Genomic DNA, 15,449 nt, shown 5'->3' on the forward strand with positions numbered 1-15,449 from the left:
AGGCTGGCACTGGCCTACAGAACAGCTTAAGGTTACCTGCTCAGATGGCCAAAGCTTTCTTACCAATTTTTATGAAGAAGGATTTTAAGTTTTTTTTTATTTTTTGTAGTGTTGGGGACCAGACCCAGGGCCTCCCACATGCTAGGCAAGTGCTATATCACTGAGCCACACCCGAGTCCCAGGTTTTTCATTTTGAACAGTTTCCCGTAACCCCACAAGTCAGGAGGCTGAGGCAGGAGGCTGAGGCAGGAGGATCCCAAGTTCAAGGCCAGCCTGGGCAACTTAGAGAGATGCTGACTCAAAATGAAGAATGAAAGGGGCAGGGTGTAGCTCAGTGGAAGTACCCTGAGTTTAATTTCTAGTGCTACCAAAAAGTTGTTTAGAATTTTTAAAAAATGTTTTCTCTCTCCTTCTCCTGATGACAATCATTTCTTGAAGGCTGTATTTCTAAAAGATAACTATCAATTCTAGAGAAGGCAGGGTAGGAAATTTACATTTCAAAGACATAAAACTTAGATTTCACGCTTAAATATGATTATTTCTCTAGACAAAGAAAGGTGTGGGTGGGAAGCCAGGGAGGTAGAACGTGGGGCTCGTTGTGTGGATTTAACTCCACTTTCTCCAGGGTTTCTCGAAGCTGAGGATTCAAAGGAAGACGCCCTCACACATGGAGTTTCTTTCTAAATGTAAATTTATTCTACCAAAAAATAAAAAATAAAAATCATGAAAAACAGGGAGTTGTTTTTTTTTTTTTTTTTTTTTTTTAAATGTAGCTAATGTTTTTAACAAGATTTGTTCTGAGTTCTGGGGGACCCACTTCCTTTATGGGGCAGATACATTCTCAAAGGTTCTAGGTTGAAGCCTCCAGCCTCCGACCAACACATTCAGTGGTGAAAAGAGCAGGCTCTGCTTGATCCGAGGGCTCACCTCAATGAACCACTTTTTTTTTGTCACTGGGGGTTGGATGCAGGGTACTTTATCATTGATCCTCACCCCCGCCTTCTCTTTTTTCCTCATTTTGTTTAGTTGTCAGTGGTCCTTTATTTTATCTATCTCTCTATCTATCTATCTATTTATATGCGGTGCTGAGAATAGAGCCCACTGCCTCACTTATGCCAGGCAAACACTCCACCACTGAGCCACAACCTCAGTCCATCTCCGGCCCTTTTTATTTTTTATTTTGGGACAGGGTCTCCTAAATTGCTAAGGGTCTTGATAAGTTGCTGAGGCTGGCCTTGAATTTGCAATCCTTCTGCCTCGGCCCACCTGGTTGCTGGGATTACAGATGTGTACCACCGTGCCCAGTGATGAACAACTTTTTGAGGTGGGAAAGTAGCTAAACAAGAAAGTCATCAGATTCCCAATAAACAGAAGACAGAGAGAAAAATAGAAGGTATCGTCAGAGTCATCTGTCAATGTCAATGAGTTGCATGAACTATTTTTACTTTTCATTTAGAAGTCTCTGTGTGTCAGTCAAAAATACATCCATTGTTTAATTTAGGTTCGATTTTTCCCAGTGTGGCCACTGTGACTCTTGAGTTATTTTGGGTAAAGTCCAACTATTTCTGGGATAAATTCTTACATGACCATGTTATTTTAAAAAAAATACCCACCTCTTCATTGGATCCAAAGTAGTTGGAATCCACTGTGGAATCCAGTCTGACCTGGATACCTGAGGCCTATGTACAGGGTCAGTTTTGTTTCTCTCATGACTTCTGAACCCAGGATTTAAAAAAAAAAAAAAAAAAAAAAAAAATTTTTTTTTTCTTCCTTTCTCAAGGAGTTCAGAACAAAAATGTGTGGAGCTTGGGATCCCAGAAAGATGGACAGGCTTCCATTTTCTGCCTCCTGCTCCTGAGGTTGGGGGACTCTGCTTCACATCCACGTACTGTGCCTGCTGACAGGAGAAACGACAGCATGTTAAATTGACAGAATTCACTTGAGCAAGGAACGGTTTGGAATCTGGCAGCCTCAGACCAGAAGAGGTTCAAAGAGGACTCTGGCCAGCGACAGGGCCAGGGTGGGGCACAGAAGAGGGTCCCCGTACACAGGTGGCATTGGCCTTCTTCAAATCAGCAGGGGTGATGGAGGCTCTGCTGCGGTCACCAGCTGAGACTCGCCTGCTAGGAAAGCGGCCTCCTAAGATAGGCTCTCAGTTAGTTGGTGGCACTAGGCCAGGAGGTAGCTGCTTATGTGAGGTCACAAGTGTGGTGACATCCTCAGGCCCAGCTGAGTTTAACTGAACCATCTTCATTTGATGTTCATGGTTTCAGGAGCCCACAGTGCAGCTTCTCCTGTTGGTGAACATCACGTGAGTTGAAGACATGCCCCATTGCATGTGTTATTTTGTGATTCTCACTTTTCATCCAACTTTATGTCTGTGGAATTCCTTTAATCTCTTGCATTTAATAAAAGCCCTATAAATTTCATTGCTGTATAGTTTTCCATGCATGAAAATACTACACTTATTTTCTCCTCCCCTATTGATGAACACACTGGGCTGTTTCCAGTTTGGAGCTATATAAACTCCACCACTTTGACCAGATCAGTACATGTAGCTTTGACCACAAAGGCCACAGTGTCTCCAGCATTTTTACCCAGCAGAGCGCGGCCACACTGTGGGGTGGCACACCCTGACCCTCCCGGATGCTGCTCCAGTCTCTGGGGTGTGGAACTCCCGCTCCTGCTCTCCTCCAGGGCCTCCCACGGGCGGCCGCTCAGTCCCTGCCAGCGAGGGGGCTGTAATAGGCCCCGCCTGGTCTCTCTGCTTGGGCTGGACACCTCTCCAGGTGTCTGCTGGCCTTCGGATTCAACCTTCCTGAAGATGCTGGAGGGGACTGAGCGACCCAGGCAGAGCTGATCAGGGGCTGCCAACAAAGGAACAGCAGAGCTTGGAAGAGCGACCAAGGGCGGTGGAGAGAGGCGGCTTTGGGGCTGCTGTCAGAAGGGGGCCAGCAAGGAGGTGGCAGAACCTGAGACCAACGTGCAGCGAGCCACACCAAACCCCAGCTGCCTCTCTGACCTCTTCAGGGGCCTCTCCCTCCTTTGCGCCCCTTCCACCAGCATCCTACAGGCCAGCCCCCCTCCATCAGCTTCGAGCCCCCTTCCAGCCCCATGGCACAGCCTAGGGCCACACTTGCAGCCCTGTCTGTGGGATTAAATCAGGTGTCTCCCTGGCCTTACTTCCTGCCCTCTCTGAAGGGGCTCCCACACCTGGGGCAGGACAGGCAGTGTGGAGTCTGCCCCTACTGCATACTTTGCCCCAGCGTCCCCCCTGCCCTGCAGCTCCACCCTCCAGCCCGTGAGGTCCACACTCTTCCAACTGCCCAGCCCAGCAGTCCCATCTCACATCTGAGGCCCCAAAGTCCATGATCATGTCCCTGGACAGTGTCCAGGAGAATGCCTGGGTTATGGCTCTGATTCTATTTTAGGCAGGAAGCCCTGGGCCTGTGAGATCTGATTTGAACATCCAGGCTTCTGGGTGATCAGTGCTCAAAAGATTGTAACCGAATGAAATTGAGCTCTCTAGACAGGTCAGTGTTTGCTCCTGAGACCCCCACGGAAGCTGGTCTCTTGAGAAAGCCCAGCGCATCCTCCATCACTTAAGTGCAGCTACCAACAGCCCCGCAAGACCCTGAGGCCTCCCCACCTCCTCCTGGGCCTCACCTGCCAGGGCTGGCCAATGGGCTCCCTCCGTCATTAGCCTTTGGTTTCTGAGGCTACATCAAGCTTGGTAACTTCTCTGCCACCAGGCGTCCAGCTAGTGCAGACCCTCTGGCTGGTCAAGATTCCTGGCAGGAGGTGAGTGACAGTGTAATCCCTGGGGTCCCCAAGTGGCACCCAGTGTGCACCCTGGAACCACAGCCTCTGCTCCATGGAGTGGCCCTCTGTGACCTGTGTCCTTCCCCAGTCCCTGCTGTCTGGTTTCTGCAGGGACACTGGGGCCTGGAGTGGCCCTCTTGGGGCTGCCTCTGCAGTCAGTGCCATCTGTAGGGCAGAGCTGGTCCCACAGAGGACAATAAAGCTCCAGGAGCCCCCTCCCCATGTCCTGCAGCCAGTGCCCTCGCCTGGACTCCAGGAAGAAACTCCACACACCCAAGTGAGCCTGGGACCCCGCACATGGGCGAAGAGCTCCTTCAGGGCCATCCCTGGCCTGGGCCACGATATCCTTAAATGCTCTGTGAGCTGCACTGGCTGCCTATGCCCAACTTCCCCAAGGGACCCTTGCTCAGGCAGGTAGGGAGGATGGAGGGTGGCCCAGCCTCCTCTCCTGGCCCCGTGCATGGGCAGGACTGGCCCCGAGGGGAGGCTCAGCATGGCAGCTGCTGCCTCTGTGGCCTGAGGTGGCATGAAGACCCACCAGCCTGCTGCTCACCTGCCCGACACCTGTCCACCATGTCCCTGGGTGGCGTCAAGACTCAGCACCCCTGATCCCATGAGGTCTGCTAGAGGTGGCATCAGGGAGAAGAGGAGAAATGCAACCGGGGCTTGCTTCCAGAATCCAGCCCAGGCAGGGGTCCCACTGCGGCTACATGTGGCTGGGAGGCTCTGCTCGCACCCCAGGGCTCCCCGTATCCTGGAGATTGTTCCCTGGTACCCCATCCAGGGATTAAACCCTGCCACATACACTCCAAGTGCTGGGGACTGTCACCACAGCTCCTAGTGAGAATCTTGGTGAGCCCTGGAGGGCAGGAGGCTGGCGGAAGCCATTGCTCCAAGGTGGGTGGCAGCGGGTGGCAGCGGGTGGTGGGGTGGACTCTGCATGGGTTGCCCTGTCCTGGCCATGTCCACAGTGTGCCCTGCTGCTGGGGATCGGGACACACCCAGGACAGAGCTCAGCATCTGCAAAGGTGTCAGGCAGTGAATTGGTGGTGACAGAGGGGCCTGGTCCAGTGGGCCCCACAGGCTCAGCTCCCTTCCTGAGCACACTAAGACAACCCGTCCCCACAGAGCTGTCTGCACAAGCCTGGGCGTGCCCTGCCCAGGCTAAGGGTGTTGACAAACATCCTTTGTTTACCGCTCATGCCTCATGGTCCTCAGTCCTGCACAAGCACATGAAAAAAGTGTGCAAGAGATGAGGGAGGATTGTAGCTGGACATTGCTCAGGAAGAGCGTGTAAAGGGCATTTCACCAGCTATCGGATGACTAACATAAGAAATAAAGACACCAGCAAATGCTGCTGTGAAGATGTCAGAATAAAGATGGAGCCACTTAGGTCAACCCTGACTTTTTTTTTTTTTTTTTTTAATGGAGGCCATGAAGGGAGTGCCCAAATGAGGCCAGTCTGGTGGACACAGTGACTCTGAATTTGGCTCATTTCTAGATTCTTTGGACTTTGGTGTGGCCAATAAAAATATGATTAGAAACATATCTATCATGTAGTTGTCTTACAGATTCTGTGGCAAAGGCTATTGCTGCTCAGGAACACTCATTAAAGTCCCTTGTCAGAGTAGTGGATAAGAGAATTGCTCTTGGTTATTGGCTGTACAATGTGGTGCCTGTGCTGTTACTAATACTACATGCTGTACTTCTACAAATTCATTTGGGAGAAATTTAAACCCAATTATACAAAATAAAAGAACAGACCAGCTGGGCGTGGTACACACCTGTAATCCCAGCGGTTTAGGAGGCTGAGACAAGATTGCAAGTTCAAGGTCAGCCTCAGCAAAGGCGAGGTACTAAGCTACTCAGTGAGACCCTGTCTCTAAATCAAATACAAAATTGGGCTGGGGATGTGGCTCAGTGATTGAGTGCCCCTGAGACAACCCCTAGTACCCTCCCCGACCCCAAAAAAGAACAGACCAAATGTCTACATCAGATCTCACTTAGTTCTCCATGGTTTTCTGACTGCTTACCTTTAGGTCTAGGCTCATGTTTCAAAGCCAATGATATGATTTGAAGTTATAATACCATCTGTAATATCTATTTGCCTTTTTAAAACTTTAGGCCTTTGCCTATCAAATTTTTGCAGAAGTTCAAGTCCTAACAAAATAAGCTGACCTAACGTATTAAGATGGTTGCTGCTATGGAACTGACAACATTGAGCTTACAATGAACTTCAGGTAGCCTGAGACCACTCCTTCCAAACCTCCTTGTTGCTCAAATGTGGCTAAAAAGATTTTGGTACTTAGTTTATCATTGCTAGTGACATCCCTTCAATCTGAGACCAGGCCAACCAGGAAAGATCCATCCCAAAGGACCATCAAAATCTTCCCATGATGTTGATAAGCCAAGCTTTCAGAAAAAGATCTTGATCAAAAGGGAGGGAGTGTAAAAGTTGTCAGAATCTAATGGAGTCATTTATATCAACCCTAAAAAGTAAATGAAGCCAGAGCCAGGAATCGGGGACCCTCAAACATATTTGCCTGGTAACAAGAACTATGACCAGACACTGTGCCAGAAGCATCGCCTTGCCCACAGACCACCACACACTCACCCCAAGAGGACCTCTGCAAGTGCCTCTGCCCATCTACTTCCTGTTCCACCGAGGGTGAACCACACTTGTTATTAATTATTGTTGCCAAGGATTATTATTTCATAACAGCCAATGTAAATCTCATTTTTGCCTTTAAAATTCTCCCTTTACCAGGGTGTGTAACCCCAGCTATCTGGCAGGAGGATGGCAAGTCTGAGGCTGGCCTGGGCAAAAATAAAAACTAAAAAGTGCTGGGGATATGGCTGAGTGGTAGGGAACTTGTCTATCAGGCACGAGGCCATGTGCTCAATCCCCAGTGCCCAGGGGAAATGAAACCCTCCCTTGCTTCAGCTTCTCCAATACACCTGTGATCCATTACAGTGCACACATTCCAGATCAGGATTTCATTTCACCTGGGCAACAGTAATAACAAGTGTGGTTCAGATTGAAGGGATGTCACTGAGAGAGCCACTACTCTCTCAGTGTTGAAACTCCCCTGGGTCCAACCCTTAGTATTAAAATAAATAAATAAACTGGGTGTGGTGGTGCACACCTGTAATCCCAGGGACTTGGGAGGCTGAGGCAGGAGGACTGCAAGTTCAAAGCCAGCCTCAGAAAATTAGCAAGACCCTAAGCAACTTAGCAAGACCCTGTTTCAAAATGAAAAATAAAAAGCTCTGGAGATATGGCTCAGGGGTTAAGTGCCCTTGCATTCAATCCTTGGTACCAGTAAATAAATTAATAAATAAATAGGCTGGGGCTGTAGCTTAGTGATGGTGCGCCCCTGGGTGCAATCTTCAGTACTGAGAAAAAAAAATTACTGGTTGTCAGAGGTCAGGAACAGAGAACAGGGATGTGAAAAGGAGATGGAAAGGTTACACAGGGGTCCTGTGGAGCCGGAGCTGTGCAGGAACTTGGCCATGGCAGTTCTAAGAACCTACTCATATGAAAAACTGAATGAGACCTAAGACCCATGTGTATATGGTCATGTAAAACTGGGGAAATGTGAGCAGTGTCTGTGGGTAGAACACCAGAGGAACCAGGCAGATTATACCAGCATCTCTCTGTCTTATTTCTTAAAACTACATGTTACTCTCCGGTATGTCAAAATTACAATTTAAAAGGGGGATAATGTGTCAGTGCCAAGGCTTTCTGATTGGAGACTGACTTTGGAGTCTTGAACCTTTAATCTATAGCTTAATATTTTTAAAAACCAATTAGTTTGATTAAGGACTTGCCCAGTGGCTAGTCACCCCTGAACTTTAGCCAGGAACTTCCTTTCCCAACACAAATAAACACTTAAGGAGATGTAAATTCTAATTACCCTGATCTCATCATTAGACATTGTATATACATATCAAATTATCACATTGTATTGCATAAATATATAATTACTATATGCTGATAAACTTGAAAAAAAAAATAAAGACTTTTCCTAACACAGCATGATGAGCTAGGAGAGCTCTAGGGGTAACTGACAGGAGGCAGGAAAGCCTCCTTAGAGGGAATGTTCTCCCTGAGATGGGAGGACAGCAGCAGGTTCAGAGATGGGGCGAGATGGGAGGACCTAGGAAAGTTCTGCCTGAAAGGAGGCGTGTGGACCTGGTGGGGACTGAGCAGGGAAGGCAGATGCCAGGTGGCATGTGACGGTTCCCTGGGACTCGAGGTCATGCCGGTGGCTCAGTCAGTGAGACTTGAGTGGAAAAAGAGGCCACTGAGAGAGGTGTGGCAGGGGAACTTTGAGGAAAGTGGTTTTATTTTCTTTGAAAGAAATTGAAAATGCGATACATTTTACCATCCAACCATTCTTAATGCAGTCCGGTGGCATGGAACACTCACACCGTTGTGCGACCACCCCTGGGACTTTTTCGTCTTGCAAAACTGGGACCCTGGCAACCACCATCCCACTTTTGTCTATCAGATTTGACAGCTCCAGGAACTTCATATCATACGGTGTGTGCCAGGTTCAGCCCTACCCTAGCTGATATCAGCCTTTCTTTCCATTTTTTAAATATATATATATTTTAGTTGTTGTTGAACACAATACTTTTACTTTATTTTATTTATTCTTATGTGATGCTGAGGATTGAATCCAGGACCTTGCATGTGCTAGGCAGGCGCTCTGCCACTGAGCCCAGCCCCCTTTCCTTCCTTTTTAAGGCTGAGTGATATTCCACTGTATGTATGTATGGACCACATTGTGCTTATTTATTCATCCAGCCACAGGCACTTGGTGTATTTATCCATTTTCCATTGATATAACAAAATACCTGAATTGAGTAATATATATATATACATATATATATATATATATATATATATATATATATATATATATATACATATATATATATATACACACACACACACACACACACACACACACATATATGAAGTTTATTTCACCAACAGATCTGGAGGTCAACCCTGGTGCAGACATCTGCTCAGCTCTGGTAAGGGACCCCTTGATTGCACGACAGGGTGGATGGTATAACAGTGTTAGAGGGTGGGAGACAGAGGACCACCTGGTGAGATAGGATTCAAAAGGGAGTCAGTCTTCTCTCTCTCTTTAGTTGGTGGGTAGGTACTGGAGATTGAACCCAAGGGTGCTCTGTCACTGAGTTACACCCACAGCACTTTCAATTTTTATTTTGATTCGAAGCCTGGCTTCTAACTTGTGATCCTCCTGCCTCAGCCTCCAGAGGAGCTGGGACTACAGGTATGGGCCACCACACTTGGCAATCTGTCTCTTTTATCACAACTCACTGAGTACAAACTACCTGGGTGTCAGAACAACATCCATCCCTTCTGAGGGCGGCCGCCCCATGACCTGATCACCTCCCATGACTACCTCCTCCAGACATCATCCCCGTGCTGGGGACCAAGCGTCCAACACACCAACTTTCCAAACTTAAATCATAGCACTTGGGTTGTCCTCACATTCTGGCTACTGTGTTTTTGAATAAATGAATGGTGGGGACTGAGAATCAGGAAGTTCATTCACCTGTCTGGTACTATTCAGTTCGTGTAATCTTTTGGGGGTTTTTGTGGGGTGGGGGTACCAGGGATTGAACTCAGGCTCACTCAAACACTGAGCCACATCCCCAGCCCTATTTTGTATTTTATTTAGAGACGGGGTCTCACTGAGTTGCTTAGTGTCTTGCTGTTGCTGAGGCTGGCTTTGAACTCTTTTTTAAAAAATATTTTTTAATTGTTAATGGATCTTTTTATTTGATTTATTTACTTATATGTGGTGCTGAGGATTGAACCCAGGGCTTCATGCATGCCAGGCAAGCGCTCTACCACTGAGCCACAACTCCAGCCCCTGGCTTTGAACTCTTGATCCTACTGCCTCAGCCTCCTGGGCTGATGGGATCACAGGTGTGCCACACCGGGCCCAGCTCATATAATCGTTTTATTTCTTTATTTGTCCTAATTAGTTATTCATGTAATCTTTACTAAGATTATTCCTCCAGGTTCTTCAATGCTCTTTCCTTTCCCCTTCCCTCTCCTTCCACTTCTTTTTCTTTTCTTTAGTTGTAGATGGACACAATATCTTTATTTTATTTATTTATTTATTCATTCATTCATTTATTATGTGGTGCTGAGGATCAAACCCAGGGCTTCGCATATGGGAGCTCCACCGCTGAACCCTGACCCCAGCCCCACTCTCCTTCCATTTCTAAGATGCATTTCCTCCCTTCTGTGTGGCTCATCAGTGGTTTTTTTGAGGTGCTGGTCCCCCTCGGTGGGTTATCCACCGGCCCTCCACCAGGCCTTGAGCAAGCTGGGCAAGTGCTAACTACCACTAAGCTACACCCCAGCCCCTGGCTACTGTGAACAATGCTGCTCTGAACGTGGTTGTGATGGTTTAGATATGAGGTGTCCCCCAAAAGCTCATGTGTGAGACAATGCAAGAAGGTTTAAGCTGGGCACAGTGGTGCACACTGCAGCCCCAGTGTCTCGAGAAGCCGAGGCAGGAGGAACACAGTTTAAAGCCAGCCTCAGCAAGGTCCTAAGCAACTTAGCAAGACCCTGTCTCTAAATAAATAAATAAATAGGGCTGGGGATGAGGTTCAGTGTTTAAGTGCTCCTGAGTTTAGTCCAAAAAAAAGGTTTAGAGGTGAAATGATCAGGTTATGAGAGCTTCAACCTAATCAGTCAATTAATCCCGGATATGGATTAACTGGGTGGTAACTGCAGGCAGGTGGGGTGTGGCAGGAGGAGGTGGGTCCTGGGGGCGTGCCCTTGGGGTGTATATTTTGTCCTGTTGAGCAGAGCTCTCTCTGCTTGCTGATCACCATGTCATGGGCCACTTTCTTCCGCCGCACACTTCTGCCATGACGTCCTGCCTTGTCTCAGGCCCTGAGGAACAGAGCCATCTATAGACTGAGACCTCTGAAACCGTGAGCCCCAAAATAAACTTTTCCTCCCCTAGCTGTTCTTGTTGGGTCTTTTGATCACAGCTTCGAAAAAATCTGACTAAAATACTGGTACAGGAACCACATTCCTTTGCGGATACATGCAGAAGTGGGGTTGCTGCTGGATATATACTTTTGAAACTAGCCTGAGGCTAAGGAAAACTCTAGGACTTATCAGAGGCTACCCCTTGGGTGTGCCCAGGCCTGTGGAGAACAGTCTCACCCCGGGACCCATCTACCTGTCCAAGGGAACAGGGGTCAACCTTACGGGCACAAGAAGCGCTGGCTACCCTAAAAGACTCTGCCCATGCCTGGTTGGGTCCAGGGCCCTGGCCACACCCCTGCCTCCTGCTCCAAGCACAAGGGTGTGCACATGACACACACATGCAGAGCAGGCCCAGCACACCCCAACAATAGGCACAGACAAGGTCCCCCCTCGGAGGGGATCCACCAGCCCTCACGCTCCCACACCATAGTTCCTCAGGACCCGCTAGCCCCAGCCAAGCCTGGTGAGAAGGCACTGGAAGACTGGGCAGCCAGGTCACCCCATATCCCTCATTCCCTTGCCTACAGGGCTCATGGCATCAGGAGGCTAAACCTCTGCCCCTTCAGCACCCAGCACAGAGCCTGGCCCAGCCGACCCAGGAACAAAGCAGTCTGAGTCCCATGAGGCAGCAGGGGGAGGGGTGGTGGCCCTTGCAGCACAGAACCAAGCTGCTCCCGTGGTCCCACCCTACCTGGAGGAGACACAGGACCACACCCTGTGAAGACCACTGTCAGGACCCCTGCCCAGGCTGGCTCAGACACACCCTGCCACTTACCTTAGGCAAGCAGCTTTTCAGTTCACAGGACAGGGGCGGGGTCAGGGTGGTCACCAGGATTGTGGGAAGGGACAGCAAGACTTTACAGCAGGAACAAAGTCCTCTGACTTGGGCTCAGACAGCCTGCGCTGCAGCTAGTACCCTGGTGTCCCAGCCTGGCCACCGACCACCAGCCTAATATGCAGGGAGCCCGGGTGCTGCTGCTGCTGCTGCTGAGCCTGAGGCTACATGGTGTCATCCCAGGTAGGAGGTCCCCCCAGCCCCTCTCCCTGCCCCACAGGCCAGCCCCCAGGCTGACCTAGCCTGCACTCTCCCCTTGGCCAGTGGAGGAGGACAATCCAGCCTTCTGGAACCAGAAAGCCGCCGAGGCCCTGGACGCTGCCAAGAAGCTGAAGCCCCTTCAGACCTCAGCCAAGAACCTCATCATCTTCCTGGGAGACGGTGAGTGCGCCATGCTGGTCCACCCCGTGGTGCTCACGGGCCTTGTACCCAGGGCCACTGCTGGGTCCAGACCAGCCCTGGGGCTCAGGCCTGATGGGAATCTGCTCCTTCAGGAATGGGTGTGCCCACGGTGACAGCCACCAGGATCCTAAAGGGACAGGTGCAAGGCAAGCTGGGGCCCGAGACGCCCCTGGCCATGGACCACTTCCCATATATGGCTCTGTCCAAGGTGAGGCCTCCCGAGCAGGAGGCTGGGGGCTGTGGCAGGGGAAGGACCCAGGAGAGATGGGGCTTAGTTTGGGGTCCAGGGCAGTGAGGACCACCCCAGGCCTAGGCCAAGGAGTAAGGTTACACAGAGGAGAGTGTCTCTGTCCCCAGACATACAACGTGGACAGACAGGTGCCAGACAGCGCTGGCACCGCCACAGCTTACCTGTGTGGGGTCAAGGGCAACTATGGAACCATTGGCTTAAGTGCGGCCGCCCGCCTTAGCCAGTGCAACACAACACGAGGCAACGAGGTCCTGTCTGTGATGTACCGGGCCAAGCAAGCAGGTAGGTATGGGGCTGCCAGTGAGAACCAGGGTAGGCCAGAAGGCTTGTGTGGCCCACCCTGACCTCTGCCACCTCCAGGGAAATCCGTGGGAGTGGTGACCACCACCACAGTGCAGCATGCCTCGCCAGCTGGCACATATGCACACACGGTGAACCGCAACTGGTACTCAGATGCAGACATGCCAGCCTCGGCGCTGCAGGAGGGCTGCCAGGACATCGCCACGCAGCTCGTCTCCAATATGGACATTGACGTGAGCACAAAGGGCAAGGGGGAGTGGTGTGACCAAAGGGCAGGCCTGAAAACTGGCTGGAGTCCCAGGCCTCCAACCATCTGAACCCTGTGGCCTGCCTTGGCCTCTTGGGGTTAAATGGAGTACCCAGAACAGTCCTTCCCACAACCTGATGGGCAGCAGGGGGCTGTCTGTGACCAGGGGGCTGGAGGCCCCTCAGGCCCCAAGGCCACCTGTCCTGGGTCTCTGACTACAGGTGATCCTCGGCGGGGGCAGAAAGTTCATGTTTCCCAAGGGCACCCCAGACCCGGAGTACCCAAGTGACACCACCCAGAATGGAACCAGGCTGGATGGACGCGACCTGGTGCAGGAATGGCTGGCAAAGCACCAGGTGATGGGGCTCACAGGGCCGGGACCAGGGCAGGGCCGCAGGTCTAGGGATGTGGGCTGAGTGTGGGCTCTGTCCCTCCAGGGGGCTCGGTATGTGTGGAACCGCGAGCAGCTCATTGAGGCGTCCCAGGACCCAGCAGTGACCCACCTCATGGGTAATGACCCCCACTTCCTATCCTGGCACCCCTCAGGTGGCCCCCTGGAGCTTGTGTGCCTGTGGCCATCACCCTCCCCTCCCCTCCCCGGCCAGCGCCTCATCACTGGGTCCCTTGTCCCCCAGGCCTCTTCGAACCTGGACACTTAAAATATGAAATCTACCGGGAGCCAGCGCAGGACCCCTCCCTGGTGGAGATGACAGAGGTGGCCCTGGTCCTGCTGAGCAGGAACCCCCGCGGCTTCTACCTCTTCGTGGAAGGTGGGCGAGGCACGTGGGCAGCAGGGAGGGGGGCGGGGCAGTGCGGGGCGGGGCGGAGCTTCACGCCCCTCCCACTGGCTCCCGCAGGGGGCCGCATCGACCACGGGCACCACGCGGGAACCGCTTTCCTGGCTCTGACGGAGGCGGTCATGTTCGACTCCGCCATCGACAAGGCCGGCCAGCTCACCAGCGACCAGGACACGCTGACCCTCGTCACCGCCGACCACTCCCACGTCTTCTCCTTTGGCGGCTACACGCTGCGGGGCAGCTCCATCTTCGGTAGGCGGGACCGCGACAGGGGCTGCTGAGGCGGGGGTCGCATCTCATCTGTCAACCGGGCGCACTGAGGGCGCCTGCCTCGCAGGGTTCTTGGGAGGAGGAAGCTGGTGACCAGGCGAAAGGCGCCTGTGCGACACACTGGGGTCCCGGGGGGAGGGCGGTGAGCTCAGGTGCCACCTGTCCCCGCAGGGCTGGCCCCGCTCAAGGCCCAGGACGGCAAGTCTTACACGTCCATCCTGTATGGCAATGGCCCCGGCTATGTGCTGAACTCTGGCGACCGACCCGACGTCACGGAGGTTGAGAGCGGTGAGTGCGGCCATTGAAAGGTCGTCTTCTTGGGGACAGGGGTGGAGGGGGACTCTCCCGCCCTGAACTCCTCTTCCCGCCAGGTGCCCCCACCTACATGCAGCAGGCGGCTGTGCCTCTGTCGTCGGAGACGCACGGAGGCGAGGACGTGGCGGTGTTTGCGCGCGGCCCGCAGGCGCACCTGGTGCATGGGGTGCAGGAGCAGAACTACATCGCGCACGTCATGGCCTTCGCCGCCTGCCTGGAGCCCTATGAGGCCTGCGACCTGGCCTCCTCGACCCTCCAGAGCATCACTGTGGGTCCAGGCTCTCAGCTGACGTCCCCAACCCGCCAGAGCATCCCTGCGGGTTCCAGCTCTGCTGCTGCCCCACTGTCGCTGACGCTGCTGCTTGGATCGCTGCTGCTGCTGCTGTGGGCATTTGCCCAGCCCTGACCACAGGATCTCAGGGTGCTCCACTGTGCTCCTGATTGTCCCTGGTTTCACCTCAGGTCCCCACCACTGGCTCCTGCTTCCAGTGCCTGGTGCTTCCTGTGCCTCTATGTGGGACCCCAGCCCAGTGCCACACTCCAAGCTGTCACCTCCAGAACCACCACAGGGCTTTTCCCATGATGCCTTCACTTCTGGGAGAAGCAGCCTCAGGATGCTCGGCACTTCTAAACTAGATGTCCCTTGCAGAGGGACCATAGTGCTTCCCAGAGGCTGAGACCATGACACTCACATCTCTCCAGGTTGCTCTGGGACTCTGCTTCCTGACTTCGACTGCCTACGCTCCAGAGAAGCAGAAGATGCAGAAGGGCCACTCCACAGAACCTGCAGCCTTGGGGAATACCATGAAGGCACCTTTCCAGAGGCGTCCTCACCAAACCACTACTGGCCTTGACCCTGTAGTGCTGTTCAGCTTCAGTCTCTACAGAATCATAGGTCCCCTAGACCTCCAGCATATGGACAGTACTGGGAGAGGTGGGCATCCTACCACCCTCCCACTGACCCTGCAACTGACCCTGCCAGCCAAGGAGGGCTTGGGTGTGGAGCTTCCCAGCAGGCTATGACATATCCTCAGCTACCCCTCACTGCCCCACTTACACACTCTGCACTCTTCAGAGGTGCCAATAGTAGCAGTGCACACAGGAAGCCCAAGTCAGTGCTGGCCCCCTAACACCAGGCGAGGATGTCCCAG

The 15,449-nt window shown here is 52.1% G+C and overlaps 1 protein-coding gene across 1 annotated transcript; it reads left to right on the top strand.

Moving 5' to 3' along the window:
- Nucleotides 1–11,836: 11,836 nt before the first annotated feature.
- LOC143406969 (intestinal-type alkaline phosphatase-like) lies at nucleotides 11,837–14,704 on the top strand. The gene is made up of 12 exons (XM_076865976.2): nucleotides 11,837–11,900; nucleotides 11,982–12,098; nucleotides 12,212–12,327; nucleotides 12,477–12,651; nucleotides 12,730–12,902; nucleotides 13,138–13,272; nucleotides 13,354–13,426; nucleotides 13,552–13,686; nucleotides 13,774–13,965; nucleotides 14,155–14,271; nucleotides 14,355–14,539; nucleotides 14,606–14,704. The coding sequence occupies exons 1-12, from the start codon at nucleotides 11,837–11,839 to the stop codon at nucleotides 14,702–14,704; spliced, it is 1,581 nt and encodes a 526-aa protein (XP_076722091.2).
- Nucleotides 14,705–15,449: the final 745 nt, after the last annotated feature.

This window comes from Callospermophilus lateralis, chromosome 9 (genome assembly GCF_048772815.1).
Source record: "Callospermophilus lateralis isolate mCalLat2 chromosome 9, mCalLat2.hap1, whole genome shotgun sequence".
Lineage (NCBI taxonomy): Eukaryota > Metazoa > Chordata > Mammalia > Rodentia > Sciuridae > Callospermophilus > Callospermophilus lateralis.

Excerpts from the sequence above, each read along its gene's own strand:
- LOC143406969 (XM_076865976.2), top strand. The coding sequence starts at position 11,837 with ATGCAGGGAGCCCGGGTGCTGCTGCTGCTGCTGCTGAGCCTGAGGCTA. Across the intron at positions 13,273-13,353 it reads AATGGCTGGCAAAGCACCAG|GGGGCTCGGTATGTGTGGAA; the intron begins GTGATGGGGCTC and ends CTGTCCCTCCAG. Across the intron at positions 14,272-14,354 it reads CGTCACGGAGGTTGAGAGCG|GTGCCCCCACCTACATGCAG; the intron begins GTGAGTGCGGCC and ends TCTTCCCGCCAG.